The sequence below is a fragment of the Brassica rapa genome, chromosome A10 (assembly GCF_000309985.2).
Source record: "Brassica rapa cultivar Chiifu-401-42 chromosome A10, CAAS_Brap_v3.01, whole genome shotgun sequence".
In the NCBI taxonomy this organism is placed as follows: Eukaryota; Viridiplantae; Streptophyta; class Magnoliopsida; order Brassicales; family Brassicaceae; genus Brassica; species Brassica rapa.
Window position 1 is genome coordinate 13,440,190 of NC_024804.2, and position 17,801 is coordinate 13,457,990.

Consider the following 17,801-nt stretch of genomic DNA (forward strand, 5'->3'; position numbering starts at 1 on the left):
TATTTACCAATATCTTTTTTCATGGAATTCATTTTGCTGTCTTCACTAAGACAGGTGTCCGAAAGTCTTACCAAGGGAAAAGTTATATACCCTAAAGATTCCAAAGCAGCCGTAAGTATTTGACTCTAGTGTCATAATCAATTCGTCTATACAACCAGAGAGGAAGAAGATAACTGTTAACCACTCTGACAAGAGAAAGCAAAAGAAGAACGATAACTCTCTCTATCTCTCTCTCTATTCCCAATGATTCGAGGATCGCTTCTGGGAATCATCTGGATGATATGTTGTGTTTGCACGTCACTCCAACAAGAGACAACGTTCGTCTACAACGGCTTCGACCAAGGAGATCATCGTATTCATCTTGACGGTGGTGCAAGAATCCTTCCAAAAAATGATGTCCTGCAACTCACGAATGAAACAACAACGCAAATAGGTCGTGCTTTCTTCGAGCAGCCTATTGAGTTCAAACCATCTGAACCAGTCTCGTTCTCAACGCATTTTGTGTGTGCGCTGGTCCGTGTAGGTGATGTGAGTGGCCACGGCATGGCCTTCTTTGTGTCTCATTCCACTGATTTCGTAGGCGCCGAACCAACTCGATTCTTCGGGCTTTTCAACGCCAATGGAGCTGCTTCGACACGTGTGTTGGCTGTTGAGCTTGATATATCCAAAGCTCCAGATGTGCTCGACATCAGTGACAATCACGTTGGGATTGATGTGAACAGTGCAAAGTCTGTGAAAGCTGAAAACGCTTCTTATTTTTCAGACAGAGAAGGTAGGAAGATAGACATGAATCTCTTGAGTGGAGATCCTATCCAGGTTTGGGTTGATTATGTAGGAACAACACTCAACGTTACAATTGCTCCTCTTGGAAACCAGAAACCAAGCCGACCTCTTGTGTCATCACCCTCCATCAATCTCACAGAGATAGTGAAAGGCAGAAGGATGTTTGTCGGGTTTTCGGGTGCAACCGGGTCCATCATGGTCAACCAGTACTTACTCGGGTGGAGTTTTAGCAAAAGCATGGGGTCGCTGCAGAAGATTGACATCTCAAAGCTTCCCAAAGTTCCTCACCCTAGCGATAAAAACAAGTCTTCATCTACGGTGCGCAATGCTCTGTTGGGTTTAATAGCTTTCTTAGTTTTGGGGCTTCTCTTTGGAGCTTATATGTATAGGAGAAACTTGTACGCCGAAGTAAGAGAGGAATGGGAGAAGGAGTATGGTCCTCTCAGGTATTCCTACAAATCTTTATACAAAGCAACAAATGGGTTCAGTAGAGATGAATTTCTTGGGAAAGGAGGTTTTGGTGAAGTCTACAAAGGAACACTCCCTCGGAACATTGAGCTGAGAGAAGTGGCTGTGAAGAAAGTATCACACGAGGGTGAGCATGGTATGAAACAGTTTGTCTCTGAGATCGTGTGCATGAGGAGTTTAAAACACCGGAGCTTGGTTCCACTTCTTGGGTATTGCAGGAGGAAACATGAGCTAATACTAGTCTCTGAGTACATGCCAAATGGTAGCCTTGATCATTACTTGTTTAATCATGATAGACCTACTCTCCCCTGGCCGAGAAGATTTGCGATTCTCAAAGACATTGCGTTGGCTCTTAGTTACTTACATACAGAAGCTGACCAAGTTGTTATACACAGAGATATCAAAGCTTCTAACGTTATGTTGGACGCAGATTTCAACGGAAGGTTGGGAGATTTTGGTATGTCGAGGTTATATGACAGAGGGACTGATCCAACCACGACAGCTGCAGTTGGAACTATTGGGTACATGGCACCTGAGCTTACAACAATGGGACCTTCCACTGTGACTGATGTATATGCATTTGGTGTTTTCTTGCTTGAAATAACTTGTGGGAGGAGACCTGTGGAGGCTGGCTTTTCGGGTGCAAAACGTTTTCTTGTCCAATGGGTTGGTGAATGCTGGAGACGGTCTTCTTTGCTTGACGTTGTGGATCCAAGGTTGACAGAATTCTCATCCCAGGAAGTGGAGAGGGTTCTGAAAGTCGGTTTGCTATGTGCAAACCTTGCTCAAGAAGCAAGACCCTCCATGGAACAAGTGGTGCAATACGTAAATGGAAACTTAGCCTTGCCAGAGTTTTGGCCATATTCTCCCGGAATTGGAGTTCTCACTCCAACGGCGTTTTCACAAGCACAGCTCATGGTCCCTTCACTCTCATTATCTTCTTCATCATCCAACAACTCTATGTTTATTACTCATTCACTCCTCTACGGGAGTGGACGATGAAAGTTTCTAACAACTTTACGTATCTTTGGCATCTTGTTATTAACTCTGGTTTTGACCATTTCCATTATATATTTGTTTGATCTTATACTCACACCATGTTCTTCTTGGCATTCTCCATCAAGTTTGACCTGTAGAAAGATGAAAAAGTTCTTGTACCTACTTTACTAAATACATTGATAATTGGTTGTTGTCACTCTTTTATTTAAGGCTTGAGCCTATTATATAGATTAAAGACATTCAAACATCAGAGATTTTGCATCAGCTTTTTGTTCCTTTGACAATGAGTCAACTGAAATTGTTTCTTTGAAGTTTTAGAATATGTCGGAGAACTCACAAACGTCAAAGAGAACTGTTTAGTCTTTACATTTATTTGTGCTGATCTTAGGTAGCTGCAATGTATCCTAGGAGATACATGGATCACAACAGGCTAAAGAATTCAAATATTCAGAGATAGTGACAGATCAACTTTCTGTATGGGCTAAGAAAAGTAATCAGTGAGAAGCCTTGGCTTTGAATAATCTTTAAACTACAATAATGTGTGGAATCTGCGTATATTTTAAACAGAGAATACAAATAAATGATAGCTGTCTTTCGGAATTTATCAAGTCAACTCTTGTTAAAATTTCTTGGAAATGGCAAAATGCAGAATGTTCTTCTTGTGGTGCAATGATATAACCTTGTGTTTGCAGATGGAGAAGATAGCTATTAACCATACCATCGACTCAGAGTCGGAGACAAGCTTATTCTCAAAATAGCAAAAACACTGTTCTATTAAAAAATGGCTCAAGGATTGGATCTGACCTGGATGGTGATCTCTTTTCTTCTTCTGATTCATCTGTCAAGTCAACAAGAAACTAGTTTCATCTTCAACGGTTTTCGCCAGGGAGATCTTCACGTTGCTGGGGTTGCTCAGATCCTTCCCGGTGGACTACTGCAGCTGACCAACACCTCAGAGCAGAAGATGGGTCAAGCTTTCTTCAAGCAGCCCTTGGAGTTCAACTCATCTGAATCTCTCTCCTTCTCAACTCATTTCGCCTGTGCAATGGTGCGTAAACCGGGAGTAACCGGAGGAAACGGGATCGCTTTCTTCCTATCTCCCACCATGAACCTTTCGGAGGCAGATGCAACTCAGTACTTGGGACTTTTCAACACCACGACCAATATGTCTCCTTCATCTCGTATCTTCGCTGTTGAGCTTGATACTGTCCAAAGCGCGGAGTTTGATGACATCAATAACAACCATGTTGGTGTCAACGTGAACAGCCTGACCTCAACCGTATCTGCTCCAGCTGCTTACTTTTCAGACAAAGAAGGTCGGAGTAAAAGCATTAATCTCTTGAGTGGAGATTCCATCCAGGTCTGGGTGGACTACGATGGAATCATACTAAACGTTTCACTAGCCCCTCTCCGAGTTCAGAAGCCGAGTCAGAGTCTTATCTCAACATCCCTCGATCTCTCAGCACTTCTCCAAGGCAAAATGTTTGTCGGACTATCTGCAGCAACAGGGCAGTTAGCAAACAACCATTACATACTCGGTTGGAGTTTCAGCAGAAGCAAACAGTCACTACAAAGCCTAGACATCTCCAAACTTCCCAAAGTTCCTCACCCCAAGAAAAAACTCTCCCCGGTGCTGATCCTTCTCTTGATTGTACTCATAATAATAGTCTTGTTACTCCTCGGAGGAGCTTACCTCTACAGGAGAAACAAGTACGCAGAAGTAAGAGAGGAATGGGAGAAAGAGTACGGTCCACACCGTTACTCTTACAAAACCATCTACAAAGCAACAAAAGGGTTCCACAAAGATGGGTTTCTCGGCAAAGGAGGGTTCGGAGAAGTCTACAAAGGAACTCTCCCTCGCGAAGGAGACATAGCAGTGAAGAGATTCTCACACGACGGACAACGAGGGATGAAGCAGTTCGTGGCAGAGATAGCAAGCATGGGGAGATTAGACCACAGGAACTTAGTCCCGCTCCTCGGCTACTGCAGGAGAAAACGCGAGTTCTTCCTCATCTCCAAGTACATGCCCAACGGAAGCCTAGACCAGTTCTTGTTCCGAGGAGGAGAAGAATCACCATCTCTCCCTTGGACCAAACGTTATTGGATTGTAAAAGGAATAGCGTCAGCGCTCTGTTACTTACACAGAGAAGCCGCACAAGTTGTTCTCCACAGAGACATCAAAGCTTCGAACGTGATGCTCGACTCAGAGTTCAACGGGAAGCTGGGAGACTTCGGTATGGCTAGGTACCACGACCACGGAGCTAACCCGACCATGACGGGAGCTGTGGGAACCGTGGGATACATGGCTCCGGAGCTGACCTCGATGGGAGCTTCGACAAGAACCGACGTGTACGCGTTCGGAGCGTTCTTGCTCGAAGTAGCTTGCGGGAGGAGACCCGTGGAGCCTACCGCGGCGGCGGAGAGGCAGTTTCTTGTGAAGTGGGTTTGTGAGTGCTGGAGGAAGAAGGATATGCTCAAGGCTCGTGATCCTAAACTGAGCGGCGAGTCTTATTCGTCTCGGTCTGTGGAGTTGGTGATGAAAGTGGGGTTGCTGTGCACGAATCTTGTACCGGAAGCGAGGCCGGAGATGGAGAGAGTTGTGCAGTATCTTGAAGAGCTGGTTCCGTTGCCGGACTTTGAACCGGAGACGCCGGGGATTGGGGTGCTTAGTTCGGTTATGGTGGGAGGAAGCTCGTCGGTGGTGGTGTCTAACGGTTCGTGTCCGGCGACGACTGAGTCTATGTTTATTACTCACTCGATTCAGTACGGAGAAGGACGATGAAAGCACTCTTAAGCTCAAACGTTTGTGTTCTTGTAATTTTATTTTATTTTTGTTTTGATTTTAAAGTTTGCAATTAATATTTTATTTATTGTTAAAAAATGTTTTAGAGAATGTATACAAATTAATTTATGAATTAGCCTCAGGCAATTTATGATTTATTGTGTTTGTTGAATAAGAGTTGGGGTTAAAATGATCCGTTTAGAGTTCAGAGTTTTTTTGGCTAATTTTTAGAAATTGAGGATTTAAATGTCAATTTCAGTTTATTCCTTCGTCCTCCTCGTCCCAAAACCTGGTAGTAAAGGTTGTTGTGCACACAGATGCGCCCCAAGTTGATATATCAAAGCTTCTGATGCTATGTTAGATACTGTGGTTAGGGGAAGGCCGCATTGACCCCCAGAGCTTGCAACAATGGCAGCTTCCTGAGCAACCGACACATGTATGCTTTTGTGCTTGAAGTAACCTTTGGGAAGAAACAATCTGTGGATGCCACTCCACAAACGGTTGGAAAATGGTTTAGCTCCGAGTTTGAGAGTTGAATTCTCAGCTGAGGATTGCCAGAACTGATTTGTTTGATGATTCTTCCTTCGTTAGCAGGTATTTGACCACCGATCTCTCATCTGGTTTCCATTTACATTAATGAATTTTCACCAAAAAAAAGGATGGTAGCTAGTAATTGTACCTCTGTGTACTTTCCGTTTTCTAAGAGAAGTAAGACCATCCGCAATGCGGGCTGTTAAGTGAATCCTTAACATAAATTCTTAAGGTAAAGGAATTAAAATAATATTAAAAAAGATCGGCAAGCTAAGAATGAGTCCTTAATTAAGAGAATTAAGGACCAAATCCTTGATGTGCTGGCACCTCATCATTGGCTCGGGAAAAGGGTTGTGTTTCGTATGAGTGAGAAAAATCATTCATTTTCGCGAGCAACTGAAAAAAAAAGACGAGACGCGATAAGAAAGGGGATAGAAGAGGCGATAAGAGAGCGTCTTTGTTGAAGGTAAATCCGAGCTCTTTGTTCAATTTCTTTACTTCTGGAGTGGATGCATGTTAATTTCATCAGTTTATAGGGTTCGATTGTTGGGTTTAAAGAGATTTACGGCTTTTAATCGAATTGGGGATTTTATCGGATTAGGGTTTTCCTGAGGCTACGCTATTTTCTTCTTCTCGATTCACTTGTTTGGTGTTTCTTCGCTATTAAAGGTTCAGGAGTGAGGTGATAATTGATTAAGGGTTTTCGTCTGTGTTTGATAATATCTTGTTCCATGTTTATTGAATGAAATTCGTCTGATTATAACAGCTTATCTGTTTCGAATGGCAGCAATCTCGTCAAGCTTAAAGTTTTTTTATTTTCGCAGGTTGTAAAATGGAGGAAGAACTGCGAGATATGAAGGCACGCAAAGCACACTACGACATGCTCCATTTCGTTGCAGACGCGCAACAAGGGATTCCCAAACTGTGCCCCTGTGGATCAATCACGAAGGAATCCGTGGATGAAGAGGATACATATGACTACCTCCCAGGGAAAAGATACTTCATCTGCAAAGACTTCGAGGTTTGTAGTGTTGTGTCTGTTGCTTTTTGATCAATTGCGGTTTGGAATATATTTTTTTTGGATCCATTGCTGTTTGACAAAGTTTATTCTTCTTTGGCAGAATGACGGGATGCATTTTAGGCAGCCATGGGTTATGGGTGTGCAACAAGAGGTAGAGAGGCTCAAAATAAGGGTTCACGAGCATGAGAAGCTTCTCAGGGAATGCGACGAACTGAAGGTGAGTTTATATGTTAACAGAATCAAAACATTGATAGTTGTTTGTATGTCATTCTAACCTATTGTTTTGTTTCTCTGATGTCTGTTCAGGCCCAGGTGAGGATGCTGCTTAGGCGTGTGTCTGACCTTGAGAGAGTCGTCTGAGGTCAGTGTTTAAAGTTACATGTCTTCTTTAACTCTCTAGTTAGAATTGAAACGGATAGGAGTGTCGGTAACTTTGTAGTTTGAAAACGGATTTGATTCCAATGCTTTGAAAACATTTAGTTTGTAGTTTGTACTTTCCAACTTGGTAGTTATAAATGCACACTAAACCACCATTAAATTTACCGTAACTGTATCTTGCAAAGTAAAATTGCATTTAATTGTCTCTAGCTGTTCTGATTTGACATATTTCTACTAGGATTAAATGTTGAATCCCTTATTTAATCCTCTCTGATTCTAGTAGAAAATCACAGAGAGGTCATCAAAAATGGCAAGTTCCCCTAGTTTTGTTAACCTCTTAGCAAGTCAAGGATCAGTCGACCTTGACTCAGTAGAAACTCCTTTGTTTAGTAGCCAATGTCCTGAAGAGTCTAGTGTTAAAGAGAGGAGAAAGTGGACTGTGAAGGATGATATAATTCTCATTGGTGCTTGGCTCAACACCAGCAAAGATTCAATAGTTAGTAATGAACAAAAAGCTGGTGCCTTCTGGAAGAGGATTGTCGACTATTACAACTCCAGTCCTCTCCTGGTTGGGACAGTGCCAAGAGAACTAGGTCAATGCAAGCAAAGATGGGCTAGGATCACTGATTTAGTCTGTAAGTTTGCTGGATGCTACGACATGGCACTGAGGGAGCAGAGAAGCGGGCAGAATGAGAATGATGTGATGAAGCAAGCGTTGGATATCTTCTACAGTGACCAGAACATGAAGTTCAACTTGGAACATGCCTGGCGGGAGCTTAGGCACGATGTTAAATGGTGCGCAACGTATCTGGAGAAGGACAAGGATAAGCGAAAACCAGGGGATTCTCCAGTTCCAGAGCCAGAAGAGAGACCTATAGGGGTTAAAGCTGCTAAGGCTGCGGGGAAGAGGCTTAAAACGGGAAAAGAAGAAGAATTGGCGAAGCTACAAGGACTGTTGGAGACGAAAAAACTAATCTCCAAGCAAAGTTTGCTAGAAAGTTTGCTTGCAAAGCCCGAGCCTCTCTCTGAGATGGAATTAGCTCTCAAAATGAAACTTTTATCTGAAATGTTGTCCTGATTGATGGTTTGTTAGCTTTAGTGATGTTTGCTTTAGAATTTTGGAACTAGTGTTTACTTTAGTAACTCATCTCCTATTCTCTGTTTCAGGTAAAGCTGAAGACCATGTACCAGATGAAGACAAAGGATGCTGTCTCTTCCTTGTTCATTCACGGGTTCTTTGTTTATGTGTTGCTTTGTATCTGACCCAAGTCACGGGTTATTTGTTTCTGTCTTGCTTTCCTATTTCCATGTGCACCAAGTCACGGGTGTCTGTTTCGTTGTTTCTTTGTATTTCCTAGTTGCCTTTATAAGTCAGTTTGTAGTGTCTCTTCTTGTACTCACTCTTTGTTATAAATTTTGTTAAGAAAACCAGTTCTTCTGCTTGTTCTCTTCGTGTTCTTAATCCAAGACTCTCTAGCTCATAATTGGTTCAGGTTTGAAATTATAATCCTCTTTCTTAGTTAAAGCTGTAGTGAATTTTGAGAGGTTAATTTGTTTAGTTAAAGCTGTAGTGAATTTTGAGTTAATTTGTTTAATTGGTTCAGGTTTGAAATTATAATCCTCCTTCTTAGTTAAAGCTGTAGTGAATTCAGATTCCTCTGTTCGCTCTGTTTAGTTAAAGCTGTAGTGAATTTTGAGAGGTTAATTTGTTGATAATTAGTTGTTATTAACTAAGTAGTATACGATCATGCCATTTCAAATAGTCAATATGATCAAATTATAGTAGAGTAGCAGAGTAGTTACCATTGGCAGATGAAGTCGATTTATTAACTAAGAAAAAAACAAATAATTAGTTCTCTACTACACGTTTATAATATATTCATGTGATAGATCTTTTTAAAATCAGTTTTATTATAATAACTACCATTGGTAAGCATAAATAATTTTCGTATAATATACAAATAGATGGCAGATGAAGTCGATCGAAGATTAAATGCGGCTTTGGATGAGGCTATCGATGAATATTTTGAAGATAGCTACAACAACATTTTGGAGAACCAAACAAAGAAACAAAAGAAACGTGCATACGTCGAAAGAAACCGCGAGGATGGCCATAACCGTCTATGGAAAGACTACTTTTGTGATGATCCGACGTTTCCGGCTCATTTATTCAGACGGCGTTTTCGCATGAACAAGGAAGTATTCATGCGTATTGTCGATCGCCTATCTGAAAATATTCCATTCTTTCAACAAAAAAGGGATGCTGTCGGAAGGTTAGGACTATCTCCTTTACAAAAGTGTACGGCAGCTCTTCGTATGCTTGCTTATGGTTGTGCAGCTGACGCTGTTGACGAATATCTCCGACTTGGTGAAAGCACAGCACTTTCGTGTTTAAGCAATTTCACTGAAGGCGTAATAGATTGGTTTGGACCTGAGTATCTACGAAGACCCACCCCAGACGATCTTCAACGACTACTCGATATTGGAGAGATACGCGGTTTTCCAGGGATGATAGGAAGCATCGACTGTATGCATTGGGAGTGGAAAAGTTGCCCAACCGCTTGGAAAGGACAATATACACGGGGATCAGGAAAGCCGACAATTGTCTTGGAGGCTGTAGCTTCACAAGATCTTTGGATATGGCACGCTTTTTTTGGTCCCCCAGGTACTTTAAACGATATTAACGTCCTCGATCGGTCTCCTGTTTTTGATGACATTTTACAAGGTCGAGCTCCAAGGGTACAGTACGTGGTCAACGGACACCAGTATGATTTGGCGTACTACCTCACCGACGGCATATATCCGAAATGGTCAACATTTATCGAATCTATCTCACTCCCTCAAGGTCCTAAAGCCGAGTTATTTGCTAAAGTTCAAGAAGCAACCAGAAAAGATGTAGAACGGGCTTTTGGAGTATTGCAAGCTCGGTTTGCAATTGTGAAAAACCCGGCTATTTTGTGGGACAAGAAACAAATAGGGATGGTTATGCGAACATGTATCATACTGCACAATATGATAGTAGAAAATGAACGGGATGGCTATACTCAGTTTGATACATCTGCGTTTGAAGAAGGAGACTCGAGTAGAAGTTCACAGGTGGATATGTCATATTCTACCGACATGCCTTCAAATCTCGGTAATATGCTTGGCGTACGGAGTCATGTTCATGATAGGCGTACACATGAACAATTAAAAAATGATCTGATTCACAATATTTGGAACAAATTTGGTAATGATGAAGATGTTTAAATTTGTATGTTTACATTTAGTCATTTAATAAATGATAATTTATTATTTAAATGTTTTACAAAATTATTAATTTTTTGATTTTTAAGATTCAATTAAAAAAAAAAAATTAAGAACTCCAAAGTGGATAACACCATTGGACTCACAATTATGATTAGAGTCCTTAACTATTCAAAAAAAAAATATAATTTAAAAATACTAAGGACTCCAATGGTGGGTAACACCAGGCCCGGCTCAAATATGTGATGGACCCTGTGCATGATGGAACAAATTATGTATTGTCATAATATTTTGAGGGCCTTTTTTTCCACAAAAATGGACCCTAAATATAAAGAAATTTTCTGTCAAAAAATATGGACCCTGTGCTTTTGCTCCTCTAGCATATGCCAAGAGCCGCCCCTGGGTAACACCATTGGAGGTGCTCTAAACTGCTTCAATCTAATCTTGTACTGCTCTTAGTCTGGCTACAACAGTGACATAACGTAACCAAAAAAAATGGAAGAACACGCTCTATGCAATTTCCGCCGTCTTTTGCGGATTCTGAGTAGCAGAAGAATGTATAATGATATAGTCTTTGTCTATAGTTCTTCTCTATAGTCTTAGCTTAGTGATTTGATTTATAGTTCATGTGTGAATGTTTTCTCTTGCACATGTCGAGCTTAATTAAGAAATCCTATAGTAGGTAAACAAGGTAGTAGGACCTAACCATAGGTTTCTATTACTTTTCTTTTTTAAAAAACACTTCTTGTTGTCATGATCATTCCAGGCTTTCCTAGGCGTCTTCCTTGTTGTAATGATATTATGTGTTGAAATATCATTACAAAACATTGAGACTTTTTTATTCTGCTCTGAGAGGTGAAGGGCATGTTTAAAATATGGTCTTGGAAAATACCATTCTTTTTTTGTCCTCTTCCTTGGAAAATAGCTTCAAGTAGAAGACGAATCCCATGAAAGTTGGTGCACGATCTGCCCCTACACGTATATTTAATCCTTCTTACACGCATTATCAATTTGGACTCAAGTTGAAATATCATATACTTATACGTTAAAAAAATATTGTCTGAAATGGAATACTTTGAAAACCACGTTAAGCTTTATTTCTAGGTTTATTTAATATCATCGTGCTAATCGAGTACAGTATGTAAAGTTAAAAAATAATGATTCCTTTTGTTAAGAACACAATATTAAAAAGCATCATAGGCTTGGATCACTGAAACAGAAGCTCACGTCCTTTTTCTGCTCACCTTTTCTCCACAGCTTGCGAGGTTATGAGATGCATCGCTTTGTGTTCAGAGAAGATCTACACATCAGATCCAGACTCTCTGTTTCATCATCAGCAATGGCTCGTTGGCTGCTTCACATCCTGATTATCTCCTCTCTTCATCTTGTTTCTCTATCAAGTCAACAAGAGACCAGGTTTGTCTATGAAGGTTTTAGCTCCCAAGAAGATCTTTATCTAGACGCTTCTGCCAAAGTGCTTCCCAAAGGATTACTGCAGCTGACAAACGATTCAGATCATAAAATAGGCCGGGCATTCTACAAGAAACCAATTCAGTTCAGTTCCTTCTCAACACATTTCGTGTGTGCTCTGGTGCCTAAGCCAGGTAAAGAAGGCGGCCATGGTCTTACCTTTTTAGTATCTTCTTCTCTGGATTTCTCGCACGCACAAGATTCAAGATTCTTGGGGGCTTTCAACGCGTCAGCAAATGGATCTCAGGCTCTTGCTGTTGAGCTCGACACTATATGGAACCCAGAGTACAAAGACACCAAAGGTAGGAATCACGTGGGGATTGATGTGAACAATCCTGTATCTGTCGCAGTAGCTCCGGCGTCTTACTATTCCGACAAGAAAGGGAGAAACGAAAACATGACCCTCTTGAGTGGGAAGCCTATACATGTCTGGGTGGATTATGACGGCACTATGCTCAGTGTATGGATCGCACCTCTTAAAGTCCAGAAGCCAAGTCGGCCTCTTTTGTCGCAACCAATCAGCCTTTCAAAGATTTTTCCTAATAGTTCCAAACTGTTTGTTGGCTTCTCTGCTGCAACAGGGAACGCAGTGAGTGGTCACTATATTCTTTGGTGGAGTTTCAGCACAGGCAGAGGATCGCCTCATGGTCTTGACATCTCAAAACTTCCTAAAGTTCCTCATCCTAAAGCTCCACGTAAGAATCTACCTCCTTGGATTATTGCTCTGGTTGTTTGTGTGGCTGTTGCGGTTTTGGCTTTTCTTGCTGGAGTTTATGTCCGCAGGAGGAAGAAGTATTCTGAAGTTTCTGAAACATGGGAGAAGGAGTTTGATGCACATCGGTTCTCTTACAAGTCCTTGTACAAAGCAACAAAGGGTTTCAGTAAAGATGAGTTCCTCGGAAAAGGAGGCTTTGGGGAAGTCTATAGAGGAGATCTTCCGCAAGGCAGAGAAATAGCAGTGAAGAGAGTGTTACATAATGGTGATGAAGGTGTGAAGCAATTTGTGGCTGAAGTGGTGAGCATGGAATGTCTGAAACACAGGAATCTTGTTCCACTTTTTGGGTATTGCAGGAGGAAGCGGGAACTTCTTCTTGTCTCGGAGTACATGCCCAACGGTAGCCTTGACGAGCATTTGTTTGATGAGACGAAACCGGTTCTTCCTTGGTCACAGAGACTTGTGGTTGTTAAAGGAATCGCGTCTGCTCTGTGGTACCTCCATACAGCTGCTGACCAAGTTGTTCTGCACCGAGATGTCAAAGCTTCAAACATTATGTTGGACGCTGAGTTCAATGGTAGGTTAGGGGATTTTGGCATGGCTAGGTTTCATGACCACGGAGGCGATGCAGCCACAACAGCTGCTGTGGGAACAGTAGGGTACATGGCACCTGAGCTAATCACAATGGGAGCTTCCACTGCAACTGATGTTTACGCCTTTGGTGTTTTCATGCTTGAAGTAGCATGTGGGAGAAGACCAGTGGAACCGCAGTTGCAACCTGAGAAACGACATATGATCAAATGGGTTTGCGAGTGTTGGAAGAAGGATGCTTTGCTCGATGCCACTGATCCAAGACTGGGAGATGAGTTCTCACCAGAGGAAGTTGAGATGGTTATGAAACTCGGTCTGCTCTGTTCAAATATCGTGCCAGAGTCTAGGCCTACGATGGAACAAGTGGTCTTGTACCTAAACAACAACCTGCCTTTGCCAGATTTCTCACCATATACTGTGGGGATCGGCACATTTGCTCCGGTTCTGGTTGATGCAGCTTCCCTGGTAGTCTCATCAGCTTCATGGAGTTGGTCAGCACCCTCGATGTCTTCATCTTCTGCAAACCACTCACCTTACGCTGGTCAGTCAACAGATCAGCCTTGGGGACAGACAATAGAGACTAAGAACTCTCTTCACATAGTTTCAGAAGCGGAGAAGCCTAAGACTCAGACTTTCTAACCAGCTGTTGAAACTGTCAGGTCGCCTACAGAAGAGTTTTGAGTCCAATCTTTACAGCATCAGCAGTCAGAGGTAATTCCCGTTCATATCAGCAAACAGATCTTTAGCAGCTCTCAAGATTGTTGTAGCAATCAGTCTCCCTTCTCCTAATGTACTGAGTTTGTCCCTTTGCAACATGTTTATCCACTTTAGTGATATGATTATAAACATATAGGAAAAATGTGTATGGTTATTATTGCAACAAGAGTTTTTAATTGTCAGGGTTCTGATTGTACTTTGAGAGAAAATGTTGAGCTACATATGATGTGACGATTGGATAACAGTCACTCCTACGAGAGACTACAAACCTAGTCGTAATGGAGTCTAACATACATGTGAGAACTAGTTCATGATGTGTGTATTATGTCAACCGTTTTATATTGAAATGATTGTTGTAAATATGGATGGATGTTTCAGTCCATATAAGTATTCGATCCAATAAACAAACAAACTATTTTCAGAACTTATAATTGATTTCAATCTGGTTAAAATGGTTATAAATTAGCCATAGAGATTTTGAATCCGAATGGAATAAGTGTTGAAGTTTGAAACCAAAAACCATTCCGAACCAATTTTCTACTAAATTCATTTTTTCTTATTCACTATGTTTAATCTTGTTCTGATATTGGTGGCTGCTTGCATAATCAAAACAAGTGAAGAAGATCTGGTATCTTCATTGCTTAACTATGGGAATTCCCACTCTCACATTAGCTTTCTATTCTCTTCTCTCCATACTTAGCTTCAGTGATTGCTTTTGTACATGAAGGGTTTGGTTAATATAGTAAGACCCAATACGGTAAAGCTAACTTCATCATCTAGAGAACATAAGTGTGTTTTTTACTCTCCAAGCTTTCTTAGCTTTTCAGTTCTGACTCATATTGCTGCATCGGGAAGGAAGCCTCAGTTGGACTTTGGGACAAGGTGAATTTTCCCTCATCTTCTTGGTATTGAAGAATTAATCATGACAAAGTGAAGTTTCATGCTTGGACTAATCATCACTTGTCATGCATATGCCAGGCTTTCCTAGGGTTCTTCCTTTTGGTCTGGCCCATAACTATGTCGAAGTATCATCACAATTCACTAACACATGGGTTTTTCTATTGTGCGACCGGAAGCCATGTTTAAAATATGTTATTTTAATAAGTATATTTTGTATAGCTTCAAGTTGGTGCATTATACTATTGTTTTATGGTAGCTCCATATTATAGCAGACAGACGCAGTTGTCTACTCAGATTCAAGTTGAGATCTATAATGAGTTAAAATATTTTTCTCAAATCGAATATTTTGAGAACCAAAACCATGTGAAGTTTGTTATGAAACAAACAATATTAGAAAGTTTGGTAGACTTTTGATTACTAAAATAGAAGCTCACGTTTTTTTGTTCATTTTTTTATCCAGCTTGAAATTAAAGGTTATGAGATTGCGTTGTTTTGAGGGGACAGATTTGCACATTAGACCCAAACTCTCTCTGCTTCATCATTAGTAATGTCTTGTTGGCTGCTTCAGATACTGATTATCTCTTCTCTTCATCTCATCTCTCTATCAACTCAACAAGAAACAAGGTTTGTCTATGAAAATTTTCTTGACAAAGAGAATATTTATCTAGATAAATCTGCCAATGTACTTCCCAGTGGATTATTACAGCTGACAAGCGCTTCAGAGCATCAAACTTTGTTATGAACTAACGTATTATTAGCTCACAACACACGCAATACAACTGTATCTCACAGATTCTCTCTCTCAGAATCCACTCTCAATACAATGTATCAATTGGTTCAGAGCTTACAATCGAATAACTAACTCTCTTCCCCTCTTTCCTTATTTATACTTCTTTAACTACTAACTGCAAAGCCTCCTCATGAATCGGAGTCTTTCAATCTTTACCAACTTCTTCTCCTCCTTCTGACGCTCCTTCCTTCTGCGTGCCTTTCACTCTCCTTGTATAAACCCTCCAAGGCATAGCAAACTGGTCATGTTTTCTACAAGAAATCAATTGGACTCAGTACTTCTAAACCACTCTCTTTCTCAACACACTTTGTTTGCGCTCTGGTGCCTCGTCCAGGATATGAAGGTGGCCACGGTATTGCCTTCGTGGTATCTCCTTCTATGGATTTCTCTCATGCGCAGCCAAACAGATACTTGGGAGTTTTCAACACATCAACAATTGTATCTCCCTCTTCTAACGTTCTTGCTGTTGAGCTTGACACTATCTGGAACCCGGAGTTCAGTGACATCGATAACAATCACGTGGGGATTGATGTGAACAGTCCTGTATCTGTCGGAACAGCTTCAGCATCTTACTATTCAGACATGAAAGGCAAAACGACAGCATAAACCTCTTGAGTGGAAAGCCTATACAAGTGTGGGTGGATTATGAAGGCACTATGCTCAATGTCTCAATGGCACCACTTGAAGTCAAGAACCCAAGTCGGCCTCTTTTGTCACAACACATCAATCTTACAGAAGTTTTTCCAAATAGTTCAAGACTGTTTGTTGGGTTCTCTGCATCAACAGGTGCAGCGGTCAGTGATCAATACATTGTTGGGTGGAGTTTCAGTCCAGAGAGAGGATCACTGGAGAGACTTGACATCTCAAAACTTCCTCAAGTTCCTCATCCTAAAAAAACTCCACATAAGAAGCTTCATAAGCTTTTTATTATTGTTCTGCCGTTTTGTCTGGCTTTTTTGGTTTTGTCTGTTTTCGCAGGAGCTTATCTCCACAAGATGAGTAAGTGTTGAAATGTAATTCAAACAGGAGCATAAATGACAATGAATGAGAATATGTTGCAAAAGTTTTGGTTGCTATTCATGTATTAATTATGGTTTAATCAGTTTTGAGGGTTAATTTCTATTTATAATAATATCAAATAATCAGTATGTGAGCTAAATCTAATATGAGTGCAGTTACGTTTCTCTTTCTAAATATTATTGTATTATGTTTTAATTCTAATCTTTTTTTTTTGAATAAATGTTAAATTTATTCATCAAAAAACCCTTCTTACATCAAGTGTAGACCTTTAAATTGAGACAAACTTTCTAAAACCTCCAACCTTAGAATAAAACAATTTTTAAACTCTAGTACTAAACCAAAACTGCAAGCCATCCCTTTTACTCCTTTGGACCTCATAATGCTCAGCTTGTTTTAATTCTAATCATCAGAGAAGATCAAAGTATTATTCAGAAAAGTATTCCGTGAATAAAAATTATCTCTTTCAGACTGTCTCGTTTCAACAGTAAGTATTCAGAAGGCACATAAGCCGTCAGGAAAGGAGGTTTTGGTGAAATCTATATTTAAGATGAAATCTTCCTCAAGGCAGAGAAATAGCAGTCTAGACTCTAGAGAGTGTCCCATAATAGTGAGTGTTGGAGAAAGAAAGACATACTCAAAACTCGTGATCACAAACTGAGTGGAGAGTCCTCTTTCGTCTCGGTCTGTAGATAATGTGCCGGAAGCGAGACCAAACTTGGAACAAGTTGTCCAGTATCTTGAAGAATTGATTCCGTTGCCGGATTTTTCTCTAGATTCGTTGGGATTGGGATACTTAGTTTTATAGCTGTCAATTGGCCTGTCTGTATCTTTGTCCATGTTCATATGGATATTTTTGTTTGAGAATAAATAGTAACAATGTCCATTAGGATTCAGCTCATTAACGATCATGTTTACATAGACTGTTTATGGGATCCATTAAACACCATATAAGAAATATAAAAAATTACAAAATCGAATATGTTACAATGAGTCATTTAAAATACAAAGCAAACATACTACAAAACAAATATGCTATAGGGGTTTTTCGATATTCAAAACATTTTAACTCTCTTTTTGCGGTTTTCTCTCGTTTTGACGGGAAAACAAGATTTTGACAATGAAAGCTCGATTTATTTTCTTAAAAAAAATAGTATGCACTAGCTAATTTAGTTTTTTTTACTTAATATTTTATACTCTAATACTGTTATTTAAATTTTAATTTATACTCCATCCGTTTCATAATACTTGATGTTTTGCCTTAATACAAAAAGATTAATAAAATTATTTTTTTGTTAAAAAAACCTTTTAAAAATATAATTTTAAAAACAGTTAACCAATTATAAAAAAAACGGTAAAATCTAATTAATTGAATAGTTTCTAATAAAGTTAA

The 17,801-nt window shown here is 40.2% G+C and overlaps 5 protein-coding genes across 9 annotated transcripts; all 5 read left to right on the forward strand.

The window, feature by feature from the left end:
* The first annotated feature begins 190 nt into the window (after positions 1-190).
* Positions 191-2,446, forward strand: LOC103845442 (L-type lectin-domain containing receptor kinase I.7). Its single transcript, XM_033282245.1, has one exon. It carries the CDS (start codon positions 244-246, stop codon positions 2,251-2,253), a length of 2,010 nt encoding a protein of 669 aa, XP_033138136.1. The 5' UTR covers positions 191-243; the 3' UTR covers positions 2,254-2,446.
* A 281-nt stretch (positions 2,447-2,727) lies between these two features.
* Positions 2,728-11,906, forward strand: LOC103845443 (L-type lectin-domain containing receptor kinase I.8). Its single transcript, XM_009122304.3, has 2 exons — positions 2,728-5,626; positions 11,466-11,906. Exon 1 carries the CDS (start codon positions 3,032-3,034, stop codon positions 5,030-5,032), a length of 2,001 nt encoding a protein of 666 aa, XP_009120552.1. The 5' UTR covers positions 2,728-3,031; the 3' UTR covers positions 5,033-5,626; positions 11,466-11,906.
* LOC103845444 (putative nuclease HARBI1) lies at positions 5,656-10,391 on the forward strand. 5 transcript variants are annotated; one of them, XM_033282252.1, is made up of 5 exons: positions 5,656-6,029; positions 6,388-6,584; positions 6,685-6,801; positions 6,891-6,945; positions 8,130-10,391. In XM_033282252.1, the coding sequence occupies exon 5, from the start codon at positions 8,928-8,930 to the stop codon at positions 10,209-10,211; it is 1,284 nt and encodes a 427-aa protein (XP_033138143.1). In that variant the 5' UTR covers positions 5,656-6,029; positions 6,388-6,584; positions 6,685-6,801; positions 6,891-6,945; positions 8,130-8,927; the 3' UTR covers positions 10,212-10,391. The 5 variants fall into 5 exon arrangements, with proteins under 5 accessions (XP_033138143.1, XP_033138145.1, XP_033138146.1 ...); XM_009122305.3 differs by having other exon boundaries at positions 5,662-6,029; positions 8,130-8,409; XM_033282254.1 differs by having other exon boundaries at positions 6,891-10,391.
* On the forward strand, positions 7,270-8,040 carry LOC103846172 (glutathione S-transferase T3-like). The gene has a single exon (XM_009123078.1). The coding sequence runs from the start codon at positions 7,270-7,272 to the stop codon at positions 8,038-8,040; it is 771 nt and encodes a 256-aa protein (XP_009121326.1).
* On the forward strand, positions 11,242-14,061 carry LOC103845445 (L-type lectin-domain containing receptor kinase I.9). The gene has a single exon (XM_018655713.2). The coding sequence runs from the start codon at positions 11,482-11,484 to the stop codon at positions 13,621-13,623; it is 2,142 nt and encodes a 713-aa protein (XP_018511229.2). The 5' UTR covers positions 11,242-11,481; the 3' UTR covers positions 13,624-14,061.
* Positions 14,062-17,801: the final 3,740 nt, after the last annotated feature.